The sequence below is a fragment of the Pelophylax lessonae genome (assembly GCF_965119305.1).
Source record: "Pelophylax lessonae genome assembly, chromosome: 1".
Lineage (NCBI taxonomy): Eukaryota > Metazoa > Chordata > Amphibia > Anura > Ranidae > Pelophylax > Pelophylax lessonae.
In genome coordinates, this window is record NC_138768.1 from 329364860 (window position 1) to 329392625 (window position 27766).

General features: G+C 48.4%; 1 protein-coding gene across 1 annotated transcript in view; it reads right to left on the minus strand.

Annotated features, from left to right (window-relative positions):
- Positions 1-3892, minus strand: part of LRP10 (LDL receptor related protein 10) — a 43721-nt gene extending 39829 nt beyond the window's left edge. The window contains exon 1 of the mRNA XM_082243632.1: positions 3684-3892. Within this exon, the coding sequence (XP_082099758.1) occupies positions 3684-3714 (31 nt within the window). The 5' untranslated portion in view covers positions 3715-3892. The remainder of the gene's footprint in view (positions 1-3683) is intronic.
- Between the last annotated feature and the right edge of the window lie 23874 nt (positions 3893-27766).

The following is a 27766-nucleotide window of genomic DNA, read 5'->3' on the forward strand; positions in this document are numbered from 1 at the left end:
TGTACATGATGATCTGTAACATTGGTACTGGATTGCTGTTATTGTTGATGTTGCTGGTTAAATAAAGTTCTTGTTTGGATTTAAAAAAAAAAACTCCCTCCCCAACACAAAATTTCAGCTACTATTATCTCATGTGTCGGAGCTTGTCAGGAGTGACGCATGCTGATAACAGAGGAATGGAGCACCAGAGAGAAACAACATGAGAGAGAAAAGAGAGAGATAAGCAAACCCCACATAGAGATGTGCTTAGTTCAACTTTAATGAATTGGGTTTACTGCCTCTTTAAACAGCCTGTCGCTTTTGGCGGGCAGTGCCAAATACAACTATAGCAGTTCTACAAACCTGTGCTGGAACTGCAACCACATGTAATGCATATGATTGCAGCGCAGTAGTACCGCAATTGTCAAGTTAAATTGGGCAGTGAAGAGGGGACATATCGCCTCCTTACCATCTTTCAAACACCTGAAAAGCAAACCCATAAATGGACCGCTTTTTAGAGGAGCATCGATGCCTGCCGCACATGTGAAGAAGCCCTAAGGCTGACCATACACTTATGGATTTTTTTGCAAAACGTTGCATAATAATCATTCGTCAGAGCATTCCATTCAATGATAACTTCAGTGACTATACAAAAACTTTGGAAAACTTTGTTTTGATTCCCATGACGATGGTGCAAATTTTAACATTCGGTTTTGGGTAGACAGAAGTGAATGGAAGTCACATTCACAGACAGTTCAGTTCCAGCCTGATTCCCAATGACATTTCAACAGCACTGGGACATAAAGTCACATTCACAGGCTTCTTCAGTTTGGTGCTGTCCCAGCACCATTTTAAAATGACGGCTGGTATTGATTTGTATAAAGCAAATCTGTCATCTGTACTGATTTTCTGAAAGTAAAACTTCAGGCATGTATAAAAAAAAATATATATATATATATATATATATATTTTTTTTTTTTACAGGAGCCTGCAAAGCATTTCACCCACGCACCCATGATCAGTGGGTCATGATGCAATGTCCAGCTCCTGCAGATTACACATCCACACTCTGCCCATCCCTTTGTACAGGCTTTCATTTGAAGTGCTGGGGGAACTGTCAATGAACTAGGAGTGTGCTGAATATCATCCTCATGTTCCATTATGAACTACACGTCTGGCAGACACATGTTGTAATTCAGTCAGTCATAGATCTCTGATCCCACTGGAGTTAACCTTATGTAGGATTATTTGTTTCATCTGTGTATCATCTGAGTCTATTCACTTCACTATGTATATGTGAGGGCTTCGTACATGCAAGTAAAAAAAAAAAAAAAACTGAGAGCTCAAGTCAGCCCCAGTGTACTAACAATCCAATGTTAGTACAGAGATCTACCCTGTTGTGATATTGTGTTCTGACAGTGGATGGATCGCCCTCCCCCAGAACTGTCTGGTCAGCGCTCTCAGCCATTGACCCTTCAACAGACCAGACCAGCTGCCATAAGCACGTGCCAAATGCAGTCTGGTTTCTACTGAAGCAGCTGATGCTGCCTGACATTTGGCCCATGTGTTTGGCTCTTAACTCTAAACTACTCTCAGCCACATTCTAAGCCTATTCTTGATAGCCCTGTTGATAAAAGATCACTATATATACCTGTTCTGCAGCTGCCCTGGTCTGGTCCCATGCAGAGCTGTCAGCTGAGGCTTCAGTGTGTGGGAGAGTGAAGGAGAGGCAGCCGACAATGGAAGTATCATAGTAAGTCTATGAGTGACCTCACTTCCCAGGCATTTTACATCGGTTGTCAGCTTTCTCCTTCACACAGAGGGCGCTACTACAGACCGGAACAGCTGCTGAACAGGTAAGTATAGCAATTTTTTCTTTAAAGGGTTAGATAGATTTGTTTTAGAATGTGGCTGTGAGTAGGTTTAGAGTTAGTTAGGTTTTGCTTTACTTCCACTTTAATGTTCAGACAGGCCAGTAAACTGCAGCTCAATCACCTGGTTTTACCCTCCCCCCCCCCACCCCCAGGTGTAAAAAAAAAAACCCCTTAGGGTAGACCAGTGTTTCTCAACTCCAGTCCTCAGGGCACACTGACAGGCCAGGTTTGCAGGAAAACTGAAATACATCACAAGTGATATCATTTGCTGCTCAGTGATTGCAGTATTCTAGTCTACATCTCCCCAAGGTAATACTTAAAATCTGGCCTGTTAATGTGCCCTGAGGACCGGAGTTGAGAAACTCTGGGGTAGACTATAAAACAGTAAAAAGGCATAAAATGAAGAATTGAGGCATCACCAAGGGTTTAGGAAAAAGGTCTGGGGACCCAAGTGACACTAAACTCTGTTTAAATAAAAAAAATTAAAAAAAAAAGTCACTCAAAACCCTCAACTCAAGAAAGCCCCTAAATTGTGCTCAGCCTCCTCCAAATTCCTTTTTTTTGGGTCTGTGATCTGACTTCCTATTAGAGGATGGCTATGTTTGTTCTCTATTGTCCCACTGTATGTGGGAATGTAGCCACCCTCTTTAGCTCACTATCAGCGTGGACTATGGCAGTGGTCTCCAAATGGCAGCCCAGGGGCTGAATGTGTCCCTTTGCTTGCCTTTATCCGGCCCTTGGGGCACCATTCCTGCTACTGACACAATCAATAGGTTGCTATTGCCACTGATGCCGACAATGGGATACTATTTCTCCCATTAAAACCAATGATAGGGCACTGATGTTGGGGCATTTTCCACACCTGCTGGCCACAGTCTGAACCCCCCTCCTCCCCCCCCCCCCAAAGCCTGAACAAACAGTAAACTGGACCTATGCTTAGAAAGTTTGGAGATCCCTGGACTATGGGATATGTAGTGTGTAGAGATGGGCTTGGGCATGTTCCAGTTCCCACGTACCCGATCCCGCTAAGAAGCCGACACTGCACTCTGGTCTGCACCTGCACAGATGGGGAAATGTCTCACTGCCTGTGATTAGCGGAGTGCAGTGTCGGCTTCCTGATGGGATTGGGCACGTGGGAATTGGAACATGCCCTAGCCCATCTCTAGTAGTACATTACTACAACTAATGTGCACTGCTCATTCCAAACAGATGGAAGTGAGGGGGGGAAATAGAAGTTCAAGGAGAACATTAAAACTGGTAAGAAAAACAGAGTAATAATTTTATGAAAAAAAACGATGACAGAGCATTAATTAGTGGATATATATGGATTCATTTTGGAGTAAAAGGATATTATTTGGTGTAATTTTAAGTATGTAAATGTGGTTAACCGGAGCAATGGGAGATCCTGAAACTGACGTTTAAAGTGCAATCTCCTATTGAGAAATAGCAAAGATCCAGCTGAAAACATACAACACAAATGTCAGCTGACTCCAGCCTCAACATGTATACAACACATAAAAATCTATGCTAAAAGGATGTTTGCACCACTGGTGCCAGCCTTGCACCATAACAATAACACCTGGCAGCAGACTGCTTGCTATGGGCAAGGAGGGCTTCCTTGTTTGGGCACACCTGGCATAGGTCATGCCCATGATGGCAATGGAAGATCATGTGACCTCAGCTTTCTAGAAGTAAGTGACAACACACACAGAGATAAGAAGGTCTGGCATGGTCATCTCACTCGGTGACCCCATGAGACACCACAGGACGTCCATGGAGAGCACAGAGCTACCCCTGGGTGGGGGAGGGCAATGTACACAACTCTCTTACCGTACAGGAGAAGTGTGAGGAGCAGAGACATGGTGCTAGCTCGGGCACAGTCACTTCCTCAGTGTGTCATATCTGTGTGTGGAAGCAGAGAAGTCTGGCCAAGTGCTGTGGAACTTTCTGGGAGTCTAATATTGGAGGTCCGAAGCTCTACACTCCCACTGTGTCTCTTCCTGTCTCTTATTTTTCTCTCCACTTCCTTCTCCCAAAACACACGGCTCTTCCGGCTCTCCGCTGCCCCCTGCCGGCGCTACTGCTCTCTGCAGGCCCGCCTCCTGACTGCTGTGCAGTGCTCAGCTCCTGTCTAGACTGGAAAACCTCCTCTGGAACAGATGTGACAGGAGATCTGCTCCTGTAATAAAGAAGCTTTTTATGGCCTGGAAAATATCTACATTATAAAAGTCGTAAAACTAGCACAGAGGTTTGCAAAGTTGGATGATTTCTTAACAGTTTCTTAACAGATAAAGTCCTGAGCTGAAGCTTCATTCATGTGCTCCTGAAAATGCAAGGGGTTTGGCTGACCCACAGACCTCAGTAGGTTCTGAGCCACTGATCAAGAACAAGCATGTAGCTAGTGAAGTAGGAGGAAAATCACATACCCTGACCTGCAAATTTGTACATTGAGTGTGTGCAAATTGTGCGGAGGACAGTTTGTGGAGAGGAAAAATGCTGAGGGTATGACAGTGGGCAGTATATGCATAGGAGGAGTGCTGAGGGTATGACAGTGGGCAGTGTATGCATAGGAGGAGTGCTGAGGGTATGACAGTGGGCAGTGTATGCATAGGAGGAGTGCTGAGGGTATGACAGTGGGCAGTGTATGCATAGGAGGAGTGCTGAGGGTATGACAGTGGGCAGTGTATGCATAGGAGGAGTGCTGAGGGTATGACAGTGGGCAGTATTTGCATAGGAGGAGTGCTAAGGGTATGACAGTGAGCAGTATGTGCATAGGAGGAGTGCTGAGGGTATGACAGTGAGCAGTATGTGTATAGGAGGAGTGCTGAGGGTATGACAGTGGGCAGTATGTGCATAGGAGGAGTGCTGAGGGTATGACAGTGGGCAGTATGTGCATAGGAGGAGTGCTGAGGGTATGACAGTGGACAGTATGTGCATAGGAGGAGTGCTGAGGGTATGACAGTGAGCAGTATGTGTATAGGAGGAGTGCTGAGGGTATGACAGTGGGCAGTGTATGCATAGGAGGAGTGCTGAGGGTATGACAGTGGGCAGTATGTGCATAGGAGGAGTGCTGAGGGTATGACAGTGGGCAGTATGTGCATAGGAGGAGTGCTGAGGGTATGACAGTGGGCAGTATGTGCATAGGAAGAGTGCTGAGGGTATGACAGTGGGCAGTATGTGCATAGGAGGAGTGCTGAGGGTATGACAGTGGGCAGTATGTGCATAGGAGGAGTGCTGAGGGTATGACAGTGGGCAGTATGTGCATAGGAGGAGTGCTGAGGGTATGACAGTGGGCAGTATGTGCATAGGAGGAGTGCTGAGGGTATGACAGTGGGCAGTATATGCATAGGAGGAGTGCTGATGGTATGACAGTGGGCAGTATGTGCATTGGAGGAGTGCTGAGGGTATGACAGTGGGCAGTATGTGCATAGGAGGAGTGCTGAGGGTATGACAGTGAGCAGTATGTGTATAGGAGGAGTGCTGAGGGTATGACAGTGAGCAGTGTATGCATAGGAGGAGTGCTGAGGGTATGACAGTGGGCAGTATGTGCATAGGAGGAGTGCTGAGGGTATGACAGTGGGCAGTATGTGCATAGGAGGAGTGCTGAGGGTATGACAGTGGGCAGTATGTGCATAGGAGGAGTGCTGAGGGTATGACAGTGGGCAGTATGTGCATAGGAGGAGTGCTGAGGGTATGACAGTGGGCAGTATATGCATAGGAGGAGTGCTGAGGGTATGACAGTGAGCAGTATGTGCATAGGAGGAGTGCTGAGGGTATGACAGTGGGCAGTATGTGCATAGGAGGAGTGCTGAGGGTATGACAGTGGGCAGTATGTGCATAGGAAGAGTGCTGAGGGTATGGCAGTGGGCAGTATGTGCATAGGAGGAGTGCTGAGGGTATGACAGTGGGCAGTATGTCCATAGGAGGAGTGCTGAGGGTATGACAGTGGGCAGTATGTGCATAGGAGGAGTGCTGAGGGTATGACAGTGGGCAGTATGTGCATAGGAGGAGTGCTGAGGGTATGACAGTGGGCAGTATGTGCATAGGAGGAGTGCTGAGGGTATGACAGTGGGCAGTATATGCATAGGAGGAGTGCTGAGGGTATGACAGTGGGCAGTATATGCATAGGAGGAGTGCTGATGGTATGACAGTGGGCAGTATGTGCATAGGAGGAGTGCTGAGGGTATGACAGTGGGCAGTGTATGCATAGGAGGAGTGCTGAGGGTATGATAGTGGGCAGTATGTGCATAGGAGGAGTGCTGAGGGTATGACAGTGGGCAGTATGTGCATAGGAGGAGTGCTGAGGGTATGACAGTGGGCAGTGTATGCATAGGAGGAGTGCTGAGGGTATGACAGTGAGCAGTATGTGCATAGGAGGAGTGCTGAGGGTATGACAGTGGGCAGTATGTGCATAGGAGGAGTGCTGAGGGTATGACAGTGGGCAGTATATGCATAGGAGGAGTGCTGAGGGTATGACAGTGGCCAGTATGTGCATAGGAGGAGTGCTGAGGGTATGACAGTGGGCAGTATGTGCATAGGAGGAGTGCTGAGGGTATGACAGTGGGCAGTGTATGCATAGGAGGAGTGCTGAGGGTATGACAGTGGGCAGTATGTGTATAGGAGGAGTGCTGAGGGTATGACAGTGAGCAGTATGTGCATAGGAGGAGTGCTGAGGGTATGACAGTGAGCAGTATGTGCATAGGAGGAGTGCTGAGGGTATGACAGTGGGCAGTATGTGCATAGGAGAAGTGCTGAGGGTATGACAGTGGGCAGTATGTGCATAGGAAGAGTGCTGAGGGTATGACAGTGGGCAGTATGTGCATAGGAGGAGTGCTGAGGGTATGACAGTGGGCAGTATGTGCATAGGAGGAGTGCTGAGGGTATGACAGTGGGCAGTATGTGCATAGGAGGAGTGCTGAGGGTATGACAGTGGGCAGTATGTGCATAGGAGGAGTGCTGAGGGTATGACAGTGGGCAGTATATGCATAGGAGGAGTGCTGAGGGTATGACAGTGGGCAGTATATGCGTAGGAGGAGTGCTGATGGTATGACAGTGGGCAGTATATGCATAGGAGGAGTGCTGAGGGTATGACAGTGGGCAGTATATGCATAGGAGGAGTGCTGATGGTATGACAGTGGGCAGTATGTGCATAATAGGAGTGCTGAGGGTATGACAGTGGGCAGTGTATGCATAGGAGGAGTGCTGAGGGTATGATAGTGGGCAGTATGTGCATAGGAGGAGTGCTGAGGGTATGACAGTGGGCAGTATGTGCATAGGAGGAGTGCTGAGGGTATGACAGTGGGCAGTGTATGCATAGGAGGAGTGCTGAGGGTATGACAGTGAGCAGTATGTGCATAGGAGGAGTGCTGAGGTTATGACAGTGGGCAGTATGTGCATAGGAGGAGTGCTGAGGGTATGACAGTGGGCAGTATATGCATAGGAGGAGTGCTGAGGGTATGACAGTGGGCAGTATGTGCATAGGAGGAGTGCTGAGGGTATGACAGTGGGCAGTATGTGCATAGGAGGAGTGCTGAGGGTATGACAGTGGGAAGTGTATGCATAGGAGGAGTGCTGAGGGTATGACAGTGGGCAGTATGTGTATAGGAGGAGTGCTGAGGGTATGACAGTGAGCAGTATGTGCATAGGAGGAGTGCTGAGGGTATGACAGTGAGCAGTATGTGCATAGGAGGAGTGCTGAGGGTATGACAGTGAGCAGTATGTGCATAGGAGGTGTGCTGAGGGTATGACAGTGGGCAGTGTATGCATAGGAGGAGTGCTGAGGGTATGACAGTGAGCAGTATGTGCATAGGAGGAGTGCTGAGGTTATGACAGTGGGCAGTATGTGCATAGGAGGAGTGCTGAGGGTATGACAGTGGGCAGTATATGCATAGGAGGAGTGCTGAGGGTATGACAGTGGGCAGTATGTGCATAGGAGGAGTGCTGAGGGTATGACAGTGGGCAGTATGTGCATAGGAGGAGTGCTGAGGGTATGACAGTGGGCAGTGTATGCATAGGAGGAGTGCTGAGGGTATGACAGTGGGCAGTATGTGTATAGGAGGAGTGCTGAGGGTATGACAGTGAGCAGTATGTGCATAGGAGGAGTGCTGAGGGTATGACAGTGAGCAGTATGTGCATAGGAGGAGTGCTGAGGGTATGACAGTGAGCAGTATGTGCATAGGAGGTGTGCTGAGGGTATGACAGTGGGCAGTATGTGCATAGGAGAAGTGCTGAGGGTATGACAGTGGGCAGTATGTGCATAGGAAGAGTGCTGAGGGTATGACAGTGGGCAGTATGTGCATAGGAGGAGTGCTGAGGGTATGACAGTGGGCAGTATGTGCATAGGAGGAGTGCTGAGGGTATGACAGTGGGCAGTATGTGCATAGGAGGAGTGCTGAGGGTATGACAGTGGGCAGTATGTGCATAGGAGGAGTGCTGAGGGTATGACAGTGGGCAGTATATGCATAGGAGGAGTGCTGAGGGTATGACAGTGGGCAGTATATGCGTAGGAGGAGTGCTGATGGTATGACAGTGGGCAGTATGTGCATAGGAGGAGTGCTGAGGGTATGACAGTGGGCAGTGTATGCATAGGAGGAGTGCTGAGGGTATGATAGTGGGCAGTATGTGCATAGGAGGAGTGCTGAGGGCATGACAGTGGGCAGTATGTGCATAGGAGGAGTGCTGAGGGTATGACAGTGGGCAGTGTATGCATAGGAGGAGTGCTGAGGGTATGACAGTGAGCAGTATGTGCATAGGAGGAGTGCTGAGGGTATGACAGTGGGCAGTATGTGCATAGGAGGAGTGCTGAGGGTATGACAGTGGGCAGTATGTGCATAGGAGGAGTGCTGAGGGTATGACAGTGAGCAGTATGTGCACAGGAGGAGTGCTGAAGGTATGACAGTGGGCAGTATGTGCATAGGAGGAGTGCTGAGGGTATGACAGCGAGGGGGGGGGGGCTGGGGGAATTTGTGCATAGAGGAGAGCTGGGAAAGTGGGGGAGGGGGATTTGTGCAGAAAGGAGAGCTGGAAAAGTGTGTGTGTGTGTGTGTGTGTGGGTGGGGGGGGGGGGGTGATTTGTGCTGTAAGGAAAGCTGGAAAAGCGAAGGGGGGATTTGTGCAGAGAGGAGAGCTGGGAGAGTGGGGGATTTTGTGCAGAGCAGAGAGCTGGAAAAGTGGGGGGGATTTGTGCAGAGCGGAGAGCTGGAATAGTGGGGGGGGGATTTGTGGGGATCAGAGAGCTGGGAATGTGTGGGGGATTTGTGCAGAGCGGAGAACTGGGAAACTGAGGGGGGGGGGGATTTGTGCAGAGGGGAGAGCTGGGAGATTGAGGAGGGGGGGGGGGGGCGTTGGGGAGAGCTGGGAAGGTGTGGGAGATTTGTGAAAAGAGGAGAGCTGGGAAAGTGGGGGGGGGGGGATTTTTTTTTCAGAGAAGAGAGGGGGGATTTTAGCTGAGGAGACAGCTGGGTTGGAAATTTGTGCAGAGAGGAGAACTAGGAGGGGGGGGGGGTAAGCTCTGTGCAGAGGTAAGAGCTGCAAAGGGCAGAAGTCAGGTTGTGCAAAATGAGAGCTGTGGAGGGTGGGGAAGCTGGGGGTGCAAAGGTGGAACATGGGGGGGGGGGGTGAGAGTGGTTGATTGGGGTTAGTTTTAGATGAGGGTGCAGAAGGGGGGCAGAGATAATATGGATGAGGGTGTAGAGGTGAGTTGTGGACTGGGGGTGTAAGCTGTAGTTAGAGGGGTGCAGAGTTGAGATGATGATGGGGGGGGGGGGTGAATTGTGGATAGGGTTGCAGAGTGGAGCTGTGAACAGGGGAAAGAAGAGGTGAGCTGTGGATGAGGGTTGCAGAGGCTAGGTTTGGATGGGGGACACGTAGGTAAGCAAAGAGATAAGCAGAAGTGAGGATTTGATGGTTACTTTTGGGGGGGACACTTGAGGGGGAAGACCAGGGAAATTTGCTGGGGGACAGTAAAGCACACAGAGTTAGTGACCAAGAGTCCAGTGGTGAGAATTATGTAACACCTTGTACATTACATACTCAGAACCACTATACTCTGTATGCCGTTCTGTATGTTACATATTAAAGGCCCGATGGTACTCCTTAATGCTGTACTCTGAACAATGGCTTTTGATTACATACTCCTGAGCTCTGCACTCTGTATGCTGGACTGCATATTACATACGCTTTACCACTGCTATCTGTGTGCTGGGCTTTATGTTACATATTCCTGACACCTGCACTGCACTCTTTACACAGGGCTACTCTTTACACAGGGCAATATGCTCTGCATATTTCTGAGAACAAGGGACGCTTCACATTCAATGTAAGTACTATCCTGTTTGCTGATTTTTTTTCTGCGCCTTGATATGCACTGCTCACTGCTCATAACTGCACATTAAACACTTCTAAGCCCTTTGGGTTATGAAGTCCTGTACTTTGTGTGTTACACATTCTTGAACATGCAGTTCTAAGCCTTCACTTATTATTATTTGGCGCCGCTGTACTTCTCTCCTCTAGGGAAGGTGTGTCGGGGGATTGGGCATGGTTGAGGGTGAGGTTTGGGTGTGTTTGGGGGCAGGGATTTGGGCAGGGAGGGTGAGTTCCTGCACCTATTTTCTGAGAAAAAAAAGCTCTCTCTCTCTCTCCTTCTATCTATATATATATATATATATATATATATATATATATATATATATATATATATATATATATATATATTTATGTGTGTGTGTGTGTGTGTGTGTATATGTATATATATATATATATATATATAGATATAGGTAGCAGTACTCCCATGGGAGCCGCTGAGTGTGTGTTCCCCTGGGTTACCATTCGCAACAGTAGGACATTTAAGCATGTTTCCAAGTGTGATTACCTCAGACAAGAACCAGTCCAGTTTCTTTGGTTTTTAGGGTTTATTGAGAACTGGGATAGGAGAAGGGATGAGTGGGATACTGCAACAACTGAACTATGCACAGATAGGCAGGGACTATACAGAATTGCTAATTGACGCTGGTTAGCGCTGACTGACGCTGAGTAACGCTGACTGATGCTGGTCACGGCTATCCCGCTTACTTTAGCTTCACCTTTGACTGTGAAAAGTCCTTTAAGCTCCCTAAGGTGCTCCTTCCTGAGGTAGCTGACTTGTAGTGTAGACTGTACTGCTGAGACACTTCAGGGCCCTTCCTGGTACCCTCTTTACTCCCTATTCTTCAGGGCTTCACAACTTGGCACCCCCTTTACTATAACATCCTGGGTTAGCTGGTTCTCTGATCCCCTTAACCTTTCTGGAGTGGCCCCCTCTCTTAGGCAGACCCCTGGGCAGATCTTGAATACTCACAACCACTGGTTTTCCAGAAGAATCCTGCCCCACAGCTCCACTTGGTCAGCACACACTGGATCCTCCACAGCACAGCTCAACCCCTGGTCCCTAGGCAGACTGCCTGGACCACCTTCCTCAGCAACAAGTGGAGAGACAACCGTCACCCTCCTCCTGGGACCTGGCTTCCCGCCCAAAGACACCCTGTCACATGCTCCCCTCCTATCTATCTGCAATCCCAGGATGCATTGCAGGAATGCCCTCCCACTGGAACTGACATAAAACAGAGTGTGTCACTGGCTAGGTTTCCTCCACTGCCCAATGAGCTCCCTCATTGGCTGCAAGGAAATTGAATAAGAAAATTGTATAATGTATGACTAACATCAATGTGGAGCTCTGCCACTCGCGGACATGTAAGTATGTGGTGATTCATTCGATATTAGTGGCTGCAACACCCACGGACTGTGCAGAGCTCCCTGATGCGTGTATCTACAGTGCCATTGCCAAGCAATGCCCCCTCCATCGGCACCTGTTTTCTTTGATGGAGAACTTCATCATAACGTTTAATGTTGGATTTACATGTTTACTTCATGGGCTGCCGGTTGGATACTGGCAGCCCATGTGACCCTGGTGGCCATCTTGGATCAGGCAGAATCCATTTAGGACCCGGTGGCTGGGTTTGGTGCACATTCAACATATGGGTAGTGTAGGGACAAGTCACCTGTCTGTCAGGGACAGTATTAGCTGTAGGAAAAGGTTTCAGGTGAGTAGGGAAAGTTTAGGGATCCACCACGCTTCTTGGAAACCTTCCTGCTTGGGTTCGGACAGGCCGCCCCCCCAGACAGATGCTGCCAGCTTGGCTAAGACCTGCTCCGTTACACGCTTCTGTCATCCATGAGTGTTTTCCGGTTGTGCGTCCTTAAACTGGGTTTGTTGTGAACTGTTTTTCACTGACTTCAATACAAGTTCCATTATTTGCATCTGGACTGAGTGTGTATTATTGCTGCCTCACCACGATGTACCCACCCATACAGGTGAGCTCAGAAAAACAGGGGTTGTGCGTGAAGAGGAAAGAACTGTTTTGGAAGCCTGCATCCCAGAGAAAAGATGCAACACTGAGTTGCCCGAAAGACCCACATGTCTAATACTCTATCCTGGCTAGTGATTTCTGTGTTCTGAACTTTTAGGTCTGTGCTGAAGCAATGCAGATATATCTTGATGTGATTAGAGATTGTGGTATGCACTGAAAGAAGCTGTTATGTGTTGTGTTTGCCCTGATGCAGAAGCAAAAAACTGTTTATGTGTTTGCTGACAAATAAAGCAGACTTTAGGTTTGTAGGGTTGTGTTGTGGGTGCCTGTTTTATACTTTCATCCCAACATATTTTATATAGAGACTATAAAATGTGATGGACGTGACGTCAGACCCTGGTCACCTCTGCCAACTTGTGACAAATGGCTGCTCAAACTCATACCACCCTGTTACTGATAAGCAACAATGACACTCTCAGTCTCACCGTACATAAAGATTTTCCAGCTTGTAGGACCACAATCTAAGTACCAGCCGACTGAGAGCAATCATTGCTGGGTATGGTTAACTTTGCAATTAAGCCCTTATACCCCAAATCACTCGCTCCCACCAGATATTTTTCTTGTAAAATATCAAGCGTTTACTCTAACAATTTGACTTAAATTAATGTCTGCAACGCACAATGTCACCACAAACAGATATATCCAGAAATGTACAATATAGTAGTGCTTTTCAAAAAGCCAGGGATTCCTTAAGTTCTGCATTAGAGACAATATTAACAATTTTGAGAAAAAAAAAACTTTTTAAAAATGGTTTAAATAAAATATTTACAGAAAAAAAAGTATTACAAAGGTAAAGAGACATTAATGAGACAAATAAAAAGGGTTTAGGAATAAAAATACTTAAAGTCCAGCTCTGCAGGTTTGACAAAGTCCAAAAAATTAGCAAGATAGATCAGTGGCTCTTCTAAGTCTTGGATGATGTTTCTTCTTTGATGGTAACAGAGGAGCTCCAGACTGTTGATAGAGCACCCTTTTCTGATCCTTGAGGAGGGTGTTGACATAAATGACCTGGCAAGCTAGAAGGTCTGAGGAGTGGCTGATGGAATGTCACCGTGTTTATGACCATGTAGCGTTCACTCCCTAAAATACAGTTTTATACAAGTATTACTATCTTAGAATACTTACAGGTTGCATCTGGGTAACTTGTATGTTATTGTACAGCATGGAATTTCCATCCCAGAGATGCTAAAAACATGGTATCCCTAAGATAGATACATACCAATAAATCAATATACATATTTGCCAACACACCTTGGATCTTCAATTGTAGTCCAAAACTTTTATTGTAGAGAGATCACATCACAAAGGAATAAGTGCAACGTTTCGGAGCCACACATTACCCTTCGTCAGGCAAGTGTCAGGGTCCGGACTGGCGGCAGAGGACTGCACTGGAGGTGGATCCTCTGTGTCAGTGAGGGATTGGCGTGGACTGTACTAGAGGACCGGTTCTAAGATACTACCGGTTTTCACCAGAGCCCGCCGCAAGGCGGGATGGACTCGCTGCGGCGGTAGCAACCAGGTCGTATCCTCCGGTAACGGCTCAACCTCACAGACAGCTGATTCAGGCGTGGTACAGAAGGACAAGGCAAAGGCAGGGTCAGACGAAGCAGAAGGTCAAGGCAGGCGGCAACGGTTCGTAGTCAGGGGCAACGGCAGAAGGTCTGATACACAGGCAGGGAAAATACACCAAACGCTTTCTCAAGGCACAAAGGCAACAAGATCCGGCAAGGACAGGAAGGGGAAGTGGGTTTTTATATGGTTTTGGGCTGATTGGGTCAGACACCAATTAATGGTGCACTGGCCCTTTAAATTTCAGAACAGCGGCGCGCGCGCGCCCTAGAGAGCGGGGCCGCGTGCGCCGGGAGGAAGCCGAGAGGGAGGTGAGTGGAGTCCGCGGGCGGGAATGTCCCGCCGCGCGGACCGACTGTGTGTTAGGTGCGGGGGAGCGGTGCTCACGGTCGGGGAAGGTGACCGGAGCGCCGCAACCTGCAGCACGCCTTGAGTGCTCCGGGGACGCTGCAGGACCCGGAGCACTCGGCATGACAGTACCCCCCCTTAGGTCTCCCCCTCTTTTTGGAGCCCAGGAATCTGTGGATGAGCTCTTTGTCGAGGATATTGGACTCAGGCTCCCATGACCTCTCTTCGGGACCACAATTCACCCAGTCAACAAGAAAATGTTTCTTACCTCTGACGACTTTGGAGGCGAGGATGTCTTTCACCGAGAAGACGTCAGAGGACCCGGAGACAGGAGCAGGAACGATGACCTTGGAGGAAAATCGGTTAAGAATGAGGGGTTTGAGGAGGGATACATGAAAGGAGTTAGAAATGCGGAAAGAGGGAGGAAGATGAAGTTTGTAAGAGACAGCATTAATTTGGCTTTTGATTTTAAAAGGCCCGAGATAACGCGGACCCGGTTTGTAGCTGGGGACCCGAAACCGGATGTATTTGGCAGAGAGCCACACTCTGTCCCCAGGGGCAAAGACAGGAGGAGTTCTTCTTTTCCTATCTGCATGTCTCTTCATGCGAGAAGAGGCCAGGGTGAGCGACTTTTGAGTCTCTTTCCAGATGGACGAGAAGTCCAGGGTCAGATCATCAACGGCAGGAACACCAGAAGAAGTGGGAATGGGGAGGGGGGGCAGCGGGTGACGGCCGTACACCACAAAAAACGGAGATTTGGTGGATGACTCAGAGTCTCTAAAGTTATAAGAAAATTCGGCCCAGGGCAACAGGTCGACCCAATCATCCTGCCGGGAGGAGACGAAGTGTCGCAGATAGTCACCAAGGATCTGGTTAACCCTCTCCACTTGTCCATTGGACTGAGGGTGGTAGGCAGAAGAAAAGTTCAATTTGATTTTTAATTGGGTGCAGAGAGCTCTCCAAAACTTTGAGATAAACTGAACGCCTCTATCGGAGACGATATGTGTTGGAAGACCATGGAGACGAAAAATGTGCAAAAAGAATTGCTTCGCCAGCTGTGGCGCAGAAGGGAGACCAGGAAGCGGGACGAAATGTGCCATTTTTGAAAACCTGTCAACAACCATCCATATGACTGTGTTGCCATGGGATACGGGAAGATCAGTGACGAAGTCCATTGCTATGTGGGACCAAGGCTGTTCAGGCACTGGCAGAGGAAGGAGAAGACCTGCAGGCTTCTGGAGGGGAGTTTTATCACGTGCGCAGACAGTACAGGCCCGAACGAACTCCGTTACATCTTTCTCAAAGGAAGGCCACCAATAGTGTCTGGCAAGTTTTATCACGTGCGCAGACAGTACAGGCCCGAACGAACTCCGTTACATCTTTCTCAAAGGAAGGCCACCAATAGTGTCTGGCAATTAGCTGAGTCGTCTTTTTAATTCCAGCGTGACCCGCCAGATGAGAGGAGTGACCCCATTTGAGAGTCCGTAGGCGAAGACGTGGAGGAACAAATGTTTTCCCTGGAGGAACTGGTGCCAGTGAAGCAGGGGCAGTTGAAAGTAGACACTCAGGAGGAATGATGTATTGCGGAACGGTTTCATCTTCGGAGGCATCGGTGGAGCGTGATAGGGCATCCGCCCTAATGTTCTTATCAGCAGGACGAAAATGAATTTGGAAAGTGAATCGGGCAAAGAACAATGACCACCTGGCCTGGCACGGATTAAGGCGCTGGGCAGACTGAAGGTACGAGAGATTTTTGTGGTCAGTGTAGATGGTGATCGGATGAAGGGATCCTTCCAGAAGATGTCTCCATTCTTCTAGTGCCAACTTAATGGCTAGTAGTTCACGATCTCCGATGGCATAGTTCTTTTCAGGAGGGGAAAAAGTTTTTGAAAAGAAGCCGCAGGTGACGTTTTTTCCTTTAGCAGATTTTTGAAGAAGAACCGCTCCAGCTCCAACAGAGGAGGCATCCACCTCCAGGAAGAATGGTTTCAGAGGATCGGGCCTATTCAAGACTGGAGCGGAGGCGAAGGCGGCTTTAAGGCGAGTAAAGGCTTCTTCAGCTTGGGGAGGCCAGGATTTCGGGTTCGCTTCTTTCTTGGTTAGTGCCACAATAGGTGCCACGATAGTGGAGAAGTGGGGAACAAACTGGCGGTAATAGTTGGCGAATCCAAGGAAGCGCTGAATAGAGCGAAGTCCTGAGGGGCGTGGCCAATCCAAGACTGCAGAGAGTTTGTCGGGGTCCATTTGAAGACCTTGTCCAGAAACTAGGTATCCCAGAAACGGAAGACAGCTACGTTCAAAAATACATTTTTCCATTTTGGCGTAAAGATGGTAGACACGAAGGCGCTGGAGCACTTGACGAACATGGCGACGGTGTTCCTCCAGGGTGGAGGAGAAGATTAGAATGTCGTCAAGATAGACCACTACACAGGTATACAACATGTCCCGGAAGATCTCGTTGACAAAGTCTTGAAAGACTGCAGGAGCGTTGCACAGGCCGAAAGGCATGACGAGATACTCAAAGTGGCCATCTCTGGTATTAAAAGCGGTTTTCCACTCATCTCCTTCACGGATTCTGATGAGATTATAAGCGCCCCTGAGGTCAAGCTTAGTGAAGACCTTTGCTCCACGCAGACGGTCAAAGAGTTCCGAGATGAGAGGCAAAGGGTAGCGATTCTTTACCGTGATCTTATTAAGACCGCGGTAGTCAATACATGGGCGTAGTGACCCATCCTTTTTGGCAACAAAGAAAAATCCTGCTCCGGCAGGAGAAGAAGACTTCCTGATGAAACCTTTCTTGAGGTTCTCCTGAACGTACTCCGACATGGCCTTGGTTTCAGGAATGGAGAGAGGGTAAATCCTGCCACGGGGTGGTGTGGTACCGGGAAGCAAATCAATGGGACAGTCATAGGGTCTATGAGGTGGTAAGACCTCCGCCTGTTTCTTGCAAAAGACGTCAGTAAAGTCCTGATAGGGCTTAGGAAGGCCGAGCAATGGTGAGGAGACGGAGACTTGTCTAGTAGGTACCGACTTGAGGCAACGAGTGTGGCAGGTAGGTCGAGGGTAGGAGAGTGGCGCTGGAGCCAGGGCAAGCCAAGAAGGACGTCAGAAGTGCAATTCGGTAGAACAAAAAATTCAATGGTCTCTTGGTGGAGGACCCCTATGGTCATGAGCAAGGGTTCTGTGCGATAACGCACGGTACAGTTCAGATTCTCTCCGTTAACTGTAGTAATGAAGAAGGGCTTGACGAGACGGATCACAGGAATGCTAAAACGGTTGATGAAGGAGGCTTTAATGAAGTTTCCTGTAGAACCAGAGTCCAAGAAGGCCTCTGCAGGGAAGGAGACTTTAGCGGCAGAAGAAATCCGTACTGGAACAATCAAGCGTGGAGAGGGAGACTTTACACCCAGCGACGCCTCTCCTACGTTCACTAGGTGCGAGCGTTTCCCTGACGCTGTGGACGAACTGGACAGTCCTTTAAGAAGTGTTCGGAACTCGCACAGTATAAGCATAAATTCTCGATCCACTTTCATGGCCTCCTCGGTGGAAGGCACAGTAACCGGCTGCAAAGGTTGCTGGAAGAGAGGTGCCAGGCGTGGATATCGCTTGTTGCGAACAAGATTCTTTTCTTGGTGAAGTTCCTGACGTCTTTCAATGAAGCGCATATCTATGCGAGTAGCCAACTGGATGAGTTCCGTCAGGGAGCCAGGTATCTCTCATGCGGCCAGAGAGTCCTTGATACGGCTGAATAAACCTTTTTTAAAAGTCGCGCAGAGGGCGTCGTTGTTCCAGGTCAGTTCGGAGGCCAGCGTGCGAAACTGTATAGCACATTCGCCTACTGTAGCGTCTCCTTGGACGAGGTTTAGCAAGGCTGTTTCTGCTGACGAGGCACGGGCAGGTTCCTCGAAGACACTGCGGATTTCAGAAACGAAGGACTGGACGGAGGCAGTGGCAGGATCGTTGCGGTCCCAGAACGGCGTGGCCCAGGCCAAGGCTTTTCCAGACAGTAAACTGACCATGAAGGCCACCTTAGACCGTTCCGTAGGAAACTGATCGGCCAACATCTCCAAGTGCAGGGAACATTGGGACAAGAACCCCCGGCACATCTTAGAATCCCCATCAAACTTGTCCGGGAGAGACAAACAGATTCTAGCAGAGGCAGCGGCCACCGGCTGCGGAGGTGGAGCGGAAGCAGAAGCAGAAGCAGGCGGCTTCTGCCGTGCTGGAAGAAGCTACTGCAGCATGGCGGTCAACTGTGCCAACTGTTGACCTTGCTGATCAATCCGCTGGGACTGCTGGGCGACCACGGTAGTGATGTCAGCGAGACTAGGCAGGGGCACATCAGCGGGATCCATGGCCGGATCTACTGTCAGGGTCCGGACTGGCGGCAGAGGACTGCACTGGAGCTGGATCCTCTGTGTCAGTGAGGGATTGGCGTGGACCGTACTAGAGGACCGGTTCTAAGTTACTACCGGTTTTCACCAGAGCCCGCCGCAAGGCTGGATGGACTTGCTGCGGCGGTAGCAACCAGGTCGTATCCTCCGGTAACGGCTCAACCTCACAGACAGCTGATTCAGGCGTGGTACAGAAGGACAAGGCAAAGGCAGGGTCAGACGAAGCAGAAGGTCAAGGCAGGCGGCAACGGTTCGTAGTCAGGGGCAACGGCAGAAGGTCTGATACACAGGCAGGGAAAATACACCAAACGCTTTCTCAAGGCACAAAGGCAACAAGATCCGGCAAGGACAGGAAGGGGAAGTGGGTTTTTATATGGTTTTGGGCTGATTGGGTCAGACACCAATTAATGGTGCACTGGCCCTTTAAATTTCAGAACAGCGGCGCGCGCGCGACCTAGAGAGTGGGGCCGCGCGCGCCGGGAGGAAGCCGAGCGGGAGGTGAGTGGAGTCCGTGGGCGCCTGTGTGTGAGGTGCGGGGGAGCGGTGCTCACGGTCGGGGAAGGTGACCGGAGCGCAGCTACCCGCAGCACGCCTCGAGTGCTCCTGGGACGCTGCAGGACCCGCAGCACTCGGCGTGACAGCAACTTTCCAGAGTTTAGTTAGTAATCACTACAGCACCCGCTACAGATGAGCCTGGGATCCAGTAATGTGTGCGATGGGAATATAGACAAGAATCTCTCAGATAGGTCCGTCATTCCTGAAGTGGAAGATAGTTATCTTGTCTTGTTTACAAAAGCCTAGTCATGTGTTATCTTGATCCATTCAGTAATTTCTTCCACATTAAAATATATAATCAATAATGATTATAATCTTCAGTTCTTGAAACATATTTCACACATCCACAGAACAGATACAAGATTGTCATTCTTTTTTTTCCTCTCTGTTAAGGATAAGTCACACTGATGTAGACAGGTACAAGGTAAAAGCATCTATTTTGCTCCTGCTGCTTATCAGGGGAGCTGATCTGTTAGTTTTGCCTGTCACATGTTTCCAGGTGTGATTCACTAGGTCTGAGGGAGTTTCTCCACTGTATCCAATGAGGGAACTTGTTGGACAGTCGAGGAAACCCAGTCAGTGACACATCTTGTTTCATGGCAGTCCCAGTGGGAGGGCATGGGGCAATGCATCCTGGGATTGGCCATAAATAGGGCAGGAGCATGTGACAGGGCATCTTTTGGTGGGAGCAAAGTCCCAGGAGGAGGTGGACGGCTGTCTCTCCTCCTGCAGAGTGAGGAAGGTGGTCCAGGTAGTCGGCCTAGGGTCCAGGAGTGGAGCTGGGCTGCAGAGGATCCAGTGTGCTGACCAGTGGAGCTGCTGGGCAGAGGACTTTGGGAAAAACAGTATCGTGAGTACCAAGGGATCTGCCTAGGGGTCTGCCTAAGAGAGGGGACAACTCCAGAGAAGTCAGGGGATCAAGGAGCCAGCTTACTAAGAGTGTTACAGTAAAGGGGGTGCTGTGTAGTGAACCCTGAAGATTAGGAACAATGGGGGTGCCAGGAAGGGCCCTGAAGTTGTTCAGCAGTACAGTTCAGTTGCTTCAGAGTACAGATTGCTTCAGAGTACAGATTACCTTAGAGAATTACTTCAGTTCTGCGTCACAGCTAGTGACAGACTGAAACCAGCGGCCTAGCCGTGACTAGCTCAATTTCAGCATTAACCAGCGCTAACCAGCGCTAACCAGAATTTACTCAAGTCGTCCCTGCCTATTGTGCATAGTTTTGTTCAGTTGGAGTATCCCACTCATCCCTTCTCCTATCCAAGTTCCTAATAAAACATAAAAACCAAAGAAACTGGACTGATTCTTGTCTGAGGTAAAAACACTTGAAAAATGCCAGATTGTTCTACTGTTGCTAATGGTAACCCAGGGGGACCCATAACCAGCAGCTCCCTTGGGAGTAGTGCTACACTACTTTGCAGAATCTTCAATACAAACAGGGCTATAAATCCAACATTAAATGTTAAACAGTTCTCCATCAAAGAAAAGAGATGGAGGGGGCGTTGCTTGGCAATGGCGCTGTAGAGACACGCATCAGGGAGCTCCGCACAGTCCGCGGGTGTTGCAGCCACCAATATCTTATGAATCACCACATACTTACATGTCCGCGAGTGGCAGAGGACCGGGGACTCCAGCAGCCATACGAGGACCGGATATCACTACGTATTTTCTAAGAAACACTTGACCCCGTTCCCGGCCTCAGAATCCAAGATACACTCGGCCTCGTCTGGCACGGCCTCCAACAGGAAAACTGGAAAACAGATGCCTAGACCGACCCTCACCTTAACACTTTCCACAGAGAGACCAGACTCACTGATTCTCTCACCGGAACTTCCCAGGGCGGACTCTCCAGATTTATCTACGGCCTCAGGCAGGAGCAACCCACGGCAGCAGAGTGGCAGAACATACTGTCCCTCCTCCCCCCTAAACAGGACTTCACAGAGATGGCCGCTTCCATAGTGAGTACTCTAATGAAATCCATGAGCTAAAACAGCAGATTGATGGGGTGAACATCAGGGTGGTTAAAGTGGAAACAGCTACAAATGCCCTGGACTCACGGGTACATGCCCTAGAGGAATCCCAAGCATATTACCATCGACGCATGGCCATGTTACAACTACAAATTGAGGATGGAGAGAACTGTAACTACAGAAACAACATTAGACTGCGGGGAATCCCGGAAGCCACCTCAGGGGGTGACTTGAGGGCTACTGTTATTGCCATATTTTATCGCCTATTGGATAAACCACCGATGTCGGAGTTGGAACTGGACTGAGTGCATAGAGTGCAGGGACCATGTATTGGAGACCCCACCTATCCCAGAGACATCCTCACCAGAGTGCATTTTTATACCATTAAAGAAGAAATCATGAGGAGAGCTTGGTCAAAGGGACTGATGGACTTTGATGGAGTAACTGTCCATCTTTTTCCTGACCTCTCCCGTCTGACTAAGGATGCGCGGGTCACTCAGACCCTTACTGGTTCGGAGTGTGGGAGCTACTTATCACTGGGGACACCCATTTCAGCTCGTAGTCCAGAAGGGCACAGACTCATTTGCTCTACGCTGGCCTGAACAGCTTTCTGAACTTTTCGCCTTCTTGGGGGTACAGGCGATTCTTTTTCCGGATTGGCTGAATCTCCAGCCAAACTTTGGTTCCTCCCGAGCTCCATCTCTGAGACCGCAATGCTCCAGGCATCGGAGATCCCGCTCAACCCTACGTAGAGCCACTGGAAGAGCCCCGACCTCTCCGGAACCATGAGGAAAGTGAAAATAGACAGTAACGGTAAACAGTACCAACCGGCCTTACATGTATAGGGCTGGGTATGCTCTGAGTATTTTCTACAAATATGTTTTTTCTCACCTGCTTTATATGTCTAGAGTTCCTACCATGCTAAGTTTTATGTTGTATATTCACGGGGGTTCTGTTGTTGAGTGCTGGGGTCATGGGCACATTTCTGTGCTCCTGGGTTGAGGGATCCGAGTAATAGTGGGAGGGAGTTCAGCCATTCTGGTCCCGGGCCAGAAAGGCCCACCTTGAATAGGCATGATTAAAAGGTATTCTGAGCCACAAACTACCTCAGTATACCATATGTCTCCACGCAGGTTGTTGAGTAAGTTTATATTCATATGTGGTTTTATCACAGTTATAACATTCACTGTTATTGAGGTTGATTTAGTACAGGTTCACTCTTTATATGTTTTCATTTTGGCTAGCATCCTGGAAGTGCACCTCCCATTCCTTTACAGAGTCTTACCTACACCCTCTCCATGTAGGCTGCGCCTGGTTGCGCTTGGTTTTATTTAACCACCAATAGACATCATTGTTGTCTCAAAGATCGAATTCACTTGCTCTAGACCCCTGTTTCCTTCATCCATATCCCTACCCCCTTTCCTATCTCCCTTTCCTTCTCCTCCCTTCTCATCCCCCTCTTTTTTTTTTTCTCTCTCTTCTTCCTTTACCCTGGTGACGGGGAATTGATTTTTGCCATGGCATCCCCAAACTGGTATCTCCACAAACTGAGCTTAGGATTAAATTTACCTCGCTAAATGTACGAGGTTTGGCGACACCAGAGAAAAGATCCAGGCTTCTCTCAGACCTCAAAGGTCACAGATCACAAATAGCTTTCTTACAGGAAACTCACTTTAAACAGGCGGGATACCTAAATTATACAATCGGGACTTCCCGTGGGTTTATCATGCCCCCTCACCCATATCAAAATCTAAGGGGGTTAGCAAACTACTAGCTAAAGGTATCCCTTGGACTTTCATAGAAGAAAAGGTTGACCCCCAAGGTAGGTATCTCCTTCTTATAGGGAAAATTGGTACTACCACTGTCACAATGGTGAATGCTTACTTCCCGAATTCGGACCAGTTGACCTTTCTGGAATTTCCGCGAGGGGCTCTTCCTGATGGGGGGACACTTTAATTTTGTACCAGAACCAGTGGTAGATGTCTTGCGAGGCGGGTCACATATCTCTTATTCCTATTTGAAGAAATTAACTTTCATATCTCAATTTAGCAGACCCTTGGAGAATCATGCACCCCAAAGAACGGGACTACACCTACTATTCCTCTATTCATAATCATAACACGTATTGAAGGATAGATTTCTTGATGATCCAACAAAAAGACTTACCACTGGTCACTGACTTGCAGATAGATCATATTTCCTTCTCTGACCATGCTCTCCTTCACCTGACATTACAGTGGGGGGTGGGGGGGGGGGGGTAACCGTTCCAAACCTTCTACTTGGCAGTTGAATGAGTCATTATTGCAGGTCCCAGAGGTGCGCACAGAGATTGAAAAGACCCAAGTAGACTTCTTTCATGACAATGCCAATTCCACCCCAAACCTTGCTTCCATATGGGAAGCGCATAAATGTGTTTGCTGCACAAGAGATCCCTGGTGGAATCTCATCTCATAGCCTTACAAAAGGTCAGAGAGGAGCTGAGTGCTCTGCTCCATCAAAAGACCACACAAAGTTTGGCCTGAGCCAGACGACACATATTTGAGTTGTTCAATAAATCCGGGGCAATGCTGGCTAGAGTCTTACGGGGACCAAGGAAATGCACTTTTATCCCACACATAGAGATCAGTCAGGGGAAGAGGATATAGCAACTGAATTTAGTAAATATTACCAAGCATTATACAATCTTCAGCCCGACACATATAGACAATAAGATTCTGGCAGCGGAGAGATACATCCAAGACTCCGGAATGGCCAAACTCACTGAGGAATTGGGAAAGTCTTTGGAAGCTGAGCTCAATGCCGAGGAATTTTACCTAGTAGTGGCTCAGACCAAACCACGAAAGGCGCCGGTTCCTGATGGATTTACCATCACATATTATTTGACTTTTGCCCCGAATCAGACTCCTCACTTTCTTTCAACTTATAACGCCCTCATTAGGGTAAGTGAAATGTTGATCGACTCTCTGCGGGCCTTCATTACACTCATCCATAAAGACGGAAAGGACGCAGCCCAGTGCGGCAACTTCCGCCCCATCACATTACTTAATGTAGACCTGAAGCTTCTTCCACACATCGCAAACTTGATACATCTTGATCAGGTGGGGTTTATACCAGCGAGGAAGGCCAGGGATAGTACGACCCGGGTCATTAACCTGATCCACACTGCCCGCACAGCGAAAAAACGCCCATTCCTGTTACTCTCCACCGATGCAGAAAAGGCCTTTGACAGGGTGGCCTGGCATCTCATGTGGGCCACACTGTCTCACATAGGATTAGGCCTTAATATGCTCCGTTGGATTACAGCGCTTTATTCCTCTCCCACGGCCACTGTTAGGGATAATGACTGGAGATGTGATTTTTTTACATTGTCGAATGGAAAGAGGCAGGGATGCCTTTTGTCCCCATCATATTTATTCTAATGCTGAAAACGCCTCCTCTGCTCCATTAGGAAAGATCCTGATATCTCAGGCATAAGAAAACCCTCTGGCCACCACAAAATGGCAGCATTTGCTGACTATTTTGATTTTCTTTGTCACCAACCCATATATATAACTCCCAAACATTCTGAAAGCGCTCAAGATATATGGTGAACTACCGTGTTTCCCCGAAAATAAGCCCGGGTCTTAAACTGCAGAGGGGAGGGGCTGAGATCCCCCTCTGACAGCTACGGTATGAGAGGAGAAAGACAGAATCAGCTGAGAGCGGAGCAGCGATGCAGGGAAGGTATTTCACTGTATTATATTACAAAAACACACATTGGACAATATTTAAAACACGAATAAAGTGCATCCTAGGATTTTTCTTGTACAAAAGTTTTTATTTTAAGAAAAGGCATAAACATACATCAAAACAAGGCATATGTGTACAATATGGAGAAAAAAAAAATGGAACGCATAAAACAGGTCTCAGCAAAACAGGATGCAGACACAGAGCGTAAGCCAAACTTAAAACATTGTAGACCACATAAAGTATATCAACAAAAAATCATCAGAGAGGGACCAAAAGTCCCCCCCAGTGACATATACTGTAGTGCAAATAAAAACAACAGGAGAAGAAGTCCCAGAACGTTCCATTAAGCAAACGTAGGCATGGACTTAAAGTACCGAGCTGGAGAAGAAAGCAGCACAAAGAGACAAAAGAAAAAGAGGGAAAAGAAGGAGTGAGAAAAGAAGACAAACAAAGAAAGAAGCGACAATAGAAGGAGGAGAGGATGGGGAAAAAGAAGAGAGAACGGGTCCTGCGGGGCGAGCGTCCTGGGGGTATCAAAAGGAAAGAAGAGTGGTCTGAAATCTGGAAGAGGCAACAGTCGAGAGCCAGGGGTCCCACACCTTAAGAAATTTATCATGGGTATCAGAGACTATGGCTGTCAATTTTTTATTAATTAAAATATCATTCATACGGTTTTTGACCGCCTCAAAACTAAGCAACGGGGTCTTCCAGGATTGGGCAATTGTCAATTTCGCAGCTGTAAACAAATGCTGGGCCAACTGGCGTTGTTTACGGGTCAAGTCAGGTATAGGTTTACATAGGAGCGCCTCATACGGGTCTCTCTTCAGGGTGACCTGAAAAATATTACGGAGCAAAGCATAGATCCTGATCCATAGTCTGCGCACCTTGGGGCATTTCCACCAAATATGTGCCATGGTCCCCTCCTGAGTACATCCACGAAAACCCAAGGGGGAGTACACAGGTATAAATTTAGCCAGCCTGGCTGGGGTATAATACCATCTGTAAAACACCTTATAAGCGTTTTCTAGAATCAAAACATTTCGGGAACATTTTGAGAGAGCTGCCGTCATGTGCTGCCAGTCCTCCTAGTCCAACTTACTACCCAATTCCAGTTCCCAGTTAGAATGATAGACCGTGAAAGGGGGTGTATCACAGGAAACAATAGAAGCATATAGGAGGGATATGAGTCCCGGTGAGTGAGGTCGTGCCCTACAGAGGCTTTCAAATGGCGTGAGCGTATAGGGTAAAGGTTTATGTTTAATGAGTTGCTGAAGGAAATTGTGGAGTTGCATATATCGGTAATGTTCCCGCAAGGGTATATCATGTGAGGAGCGGAGGGCCCCAAAAGGGAGTATCTTTGTCGGGGTAAATAACGAGTGGACATCCACAAAGCCATGGTCCATCCACCACAAAAACAGACGTGGGTTATCAAGGCCAGGCAGAAACATAGGACAAGGAAAGAGCCGCAATAGAGGCAAATGGGGGGAAATCAAATTGGCCGAATATTTAACGGAATCCCAGAGGCGAAGAGAGTGAAGGAGGCAAGGACGTAGGTCTGGCGGACGAAATTTAGGAGGGAGCCAGGGAATGGAAGAGAGAGGGACTGGGCAGGCGTCCATCAGGTCTATTGTGGCCCATAACGGCATTTGGAACGCGTCGTGCAAATGAGAGATCGGGGCTATGGATGCCGCAGTGTAGTATGCCCATAGATTCGGGACCGAAAACCCCCCAGAGATCCTATGAGCATACAGGATGCTTTTATTAATGCGGGGTCTAGAAGAGCCCCAAATAAATTTCAAAATTTTACGCTGATAAATACGTAAGATATGGGAGGGAATAGGAACCGGTAACACACGAAAATAGTATAGCAGTTTAGGGAGATAGGTCATACGAACGGCTGTGATCCTACTGAACCAAGATAAGGAGAGATTGGACCAAGAAGAGAGCAGGTCCATCAAGCGACGGAAGAGGGGCGAATAATTAACAGCATAAAGACCGTCATACGTGGGAGACAGCTTAATACCCAAGTAGGGTAAAGCAGGGTGCCATTTGAAAGGAAAGGCCGCTTGGAGAGCCACCACGTCCTCAGGGGGCAAAGAAACGGACATCGCTTTAGATTTGGCAGGATCGATACGCAGACCAGAAAAGACAACAAACGAGTCCAAAAGGACCAAAAGGTTAGGCAACGAAATCCTTGGCGAAGTAAGGGACAGCAAAATGTCGTCCGCAAATAAAGATATCTTATGTTGGGAGCCCGCCACTTCAATGCCCGAGACGTCATGGTGAGAGCGAAACGCTTCGGCTAGAGGCTCCAATGCTAAAACAAATAGAAGGGGGGACAACGGGCACCCCTGCCTTGTACCCCGGCCAATAGAGAAAGGGAGTGACTCAAATCCGTAGTATTTGATACGGGCCTGAGGGGAATTATAGAGGGCAGACAGCCAGGACAAAAACGAGAGACCAAAACCATAGCGGCAGAGGACAGTCATAAGATAAGGCCAAGACAAGGTATCAAAAGCCTTAGTCACGTCTAGGGACAGCAGCATAGCGGGTATGCGCCGTTAAAGAGCAAAATGTTGCAGTTGGATGATCCACCGAATAGCATCCCCTGCCTGCCGGCGGGGCACAAAACCGACTTGATCCTTCTTAATCAGGCGGGGGAGGAAAGAATTCAGGCGTGTGGCCAGTATTTTGGTTAGCAGTTTCATATCAATGTTGATAAGGGAGATCGGGCGAAAGTTAGCCCACGAAGAGTGGTCCCGATCCGGTTTAGGCAACATGACTATATTAGCTGTCAAGAGGTCAGGGGTGAGAGATTGTCCATTTTTAACAGCGTTAAACATCACAGTCAAGGGGGGAGCCAAAACAGTAGCAAATTTTCCGATAGAACAATGCAGTAAAACCATCCAGACCAGGTTTCTTACCTACCTTCAGGTCCCATCCT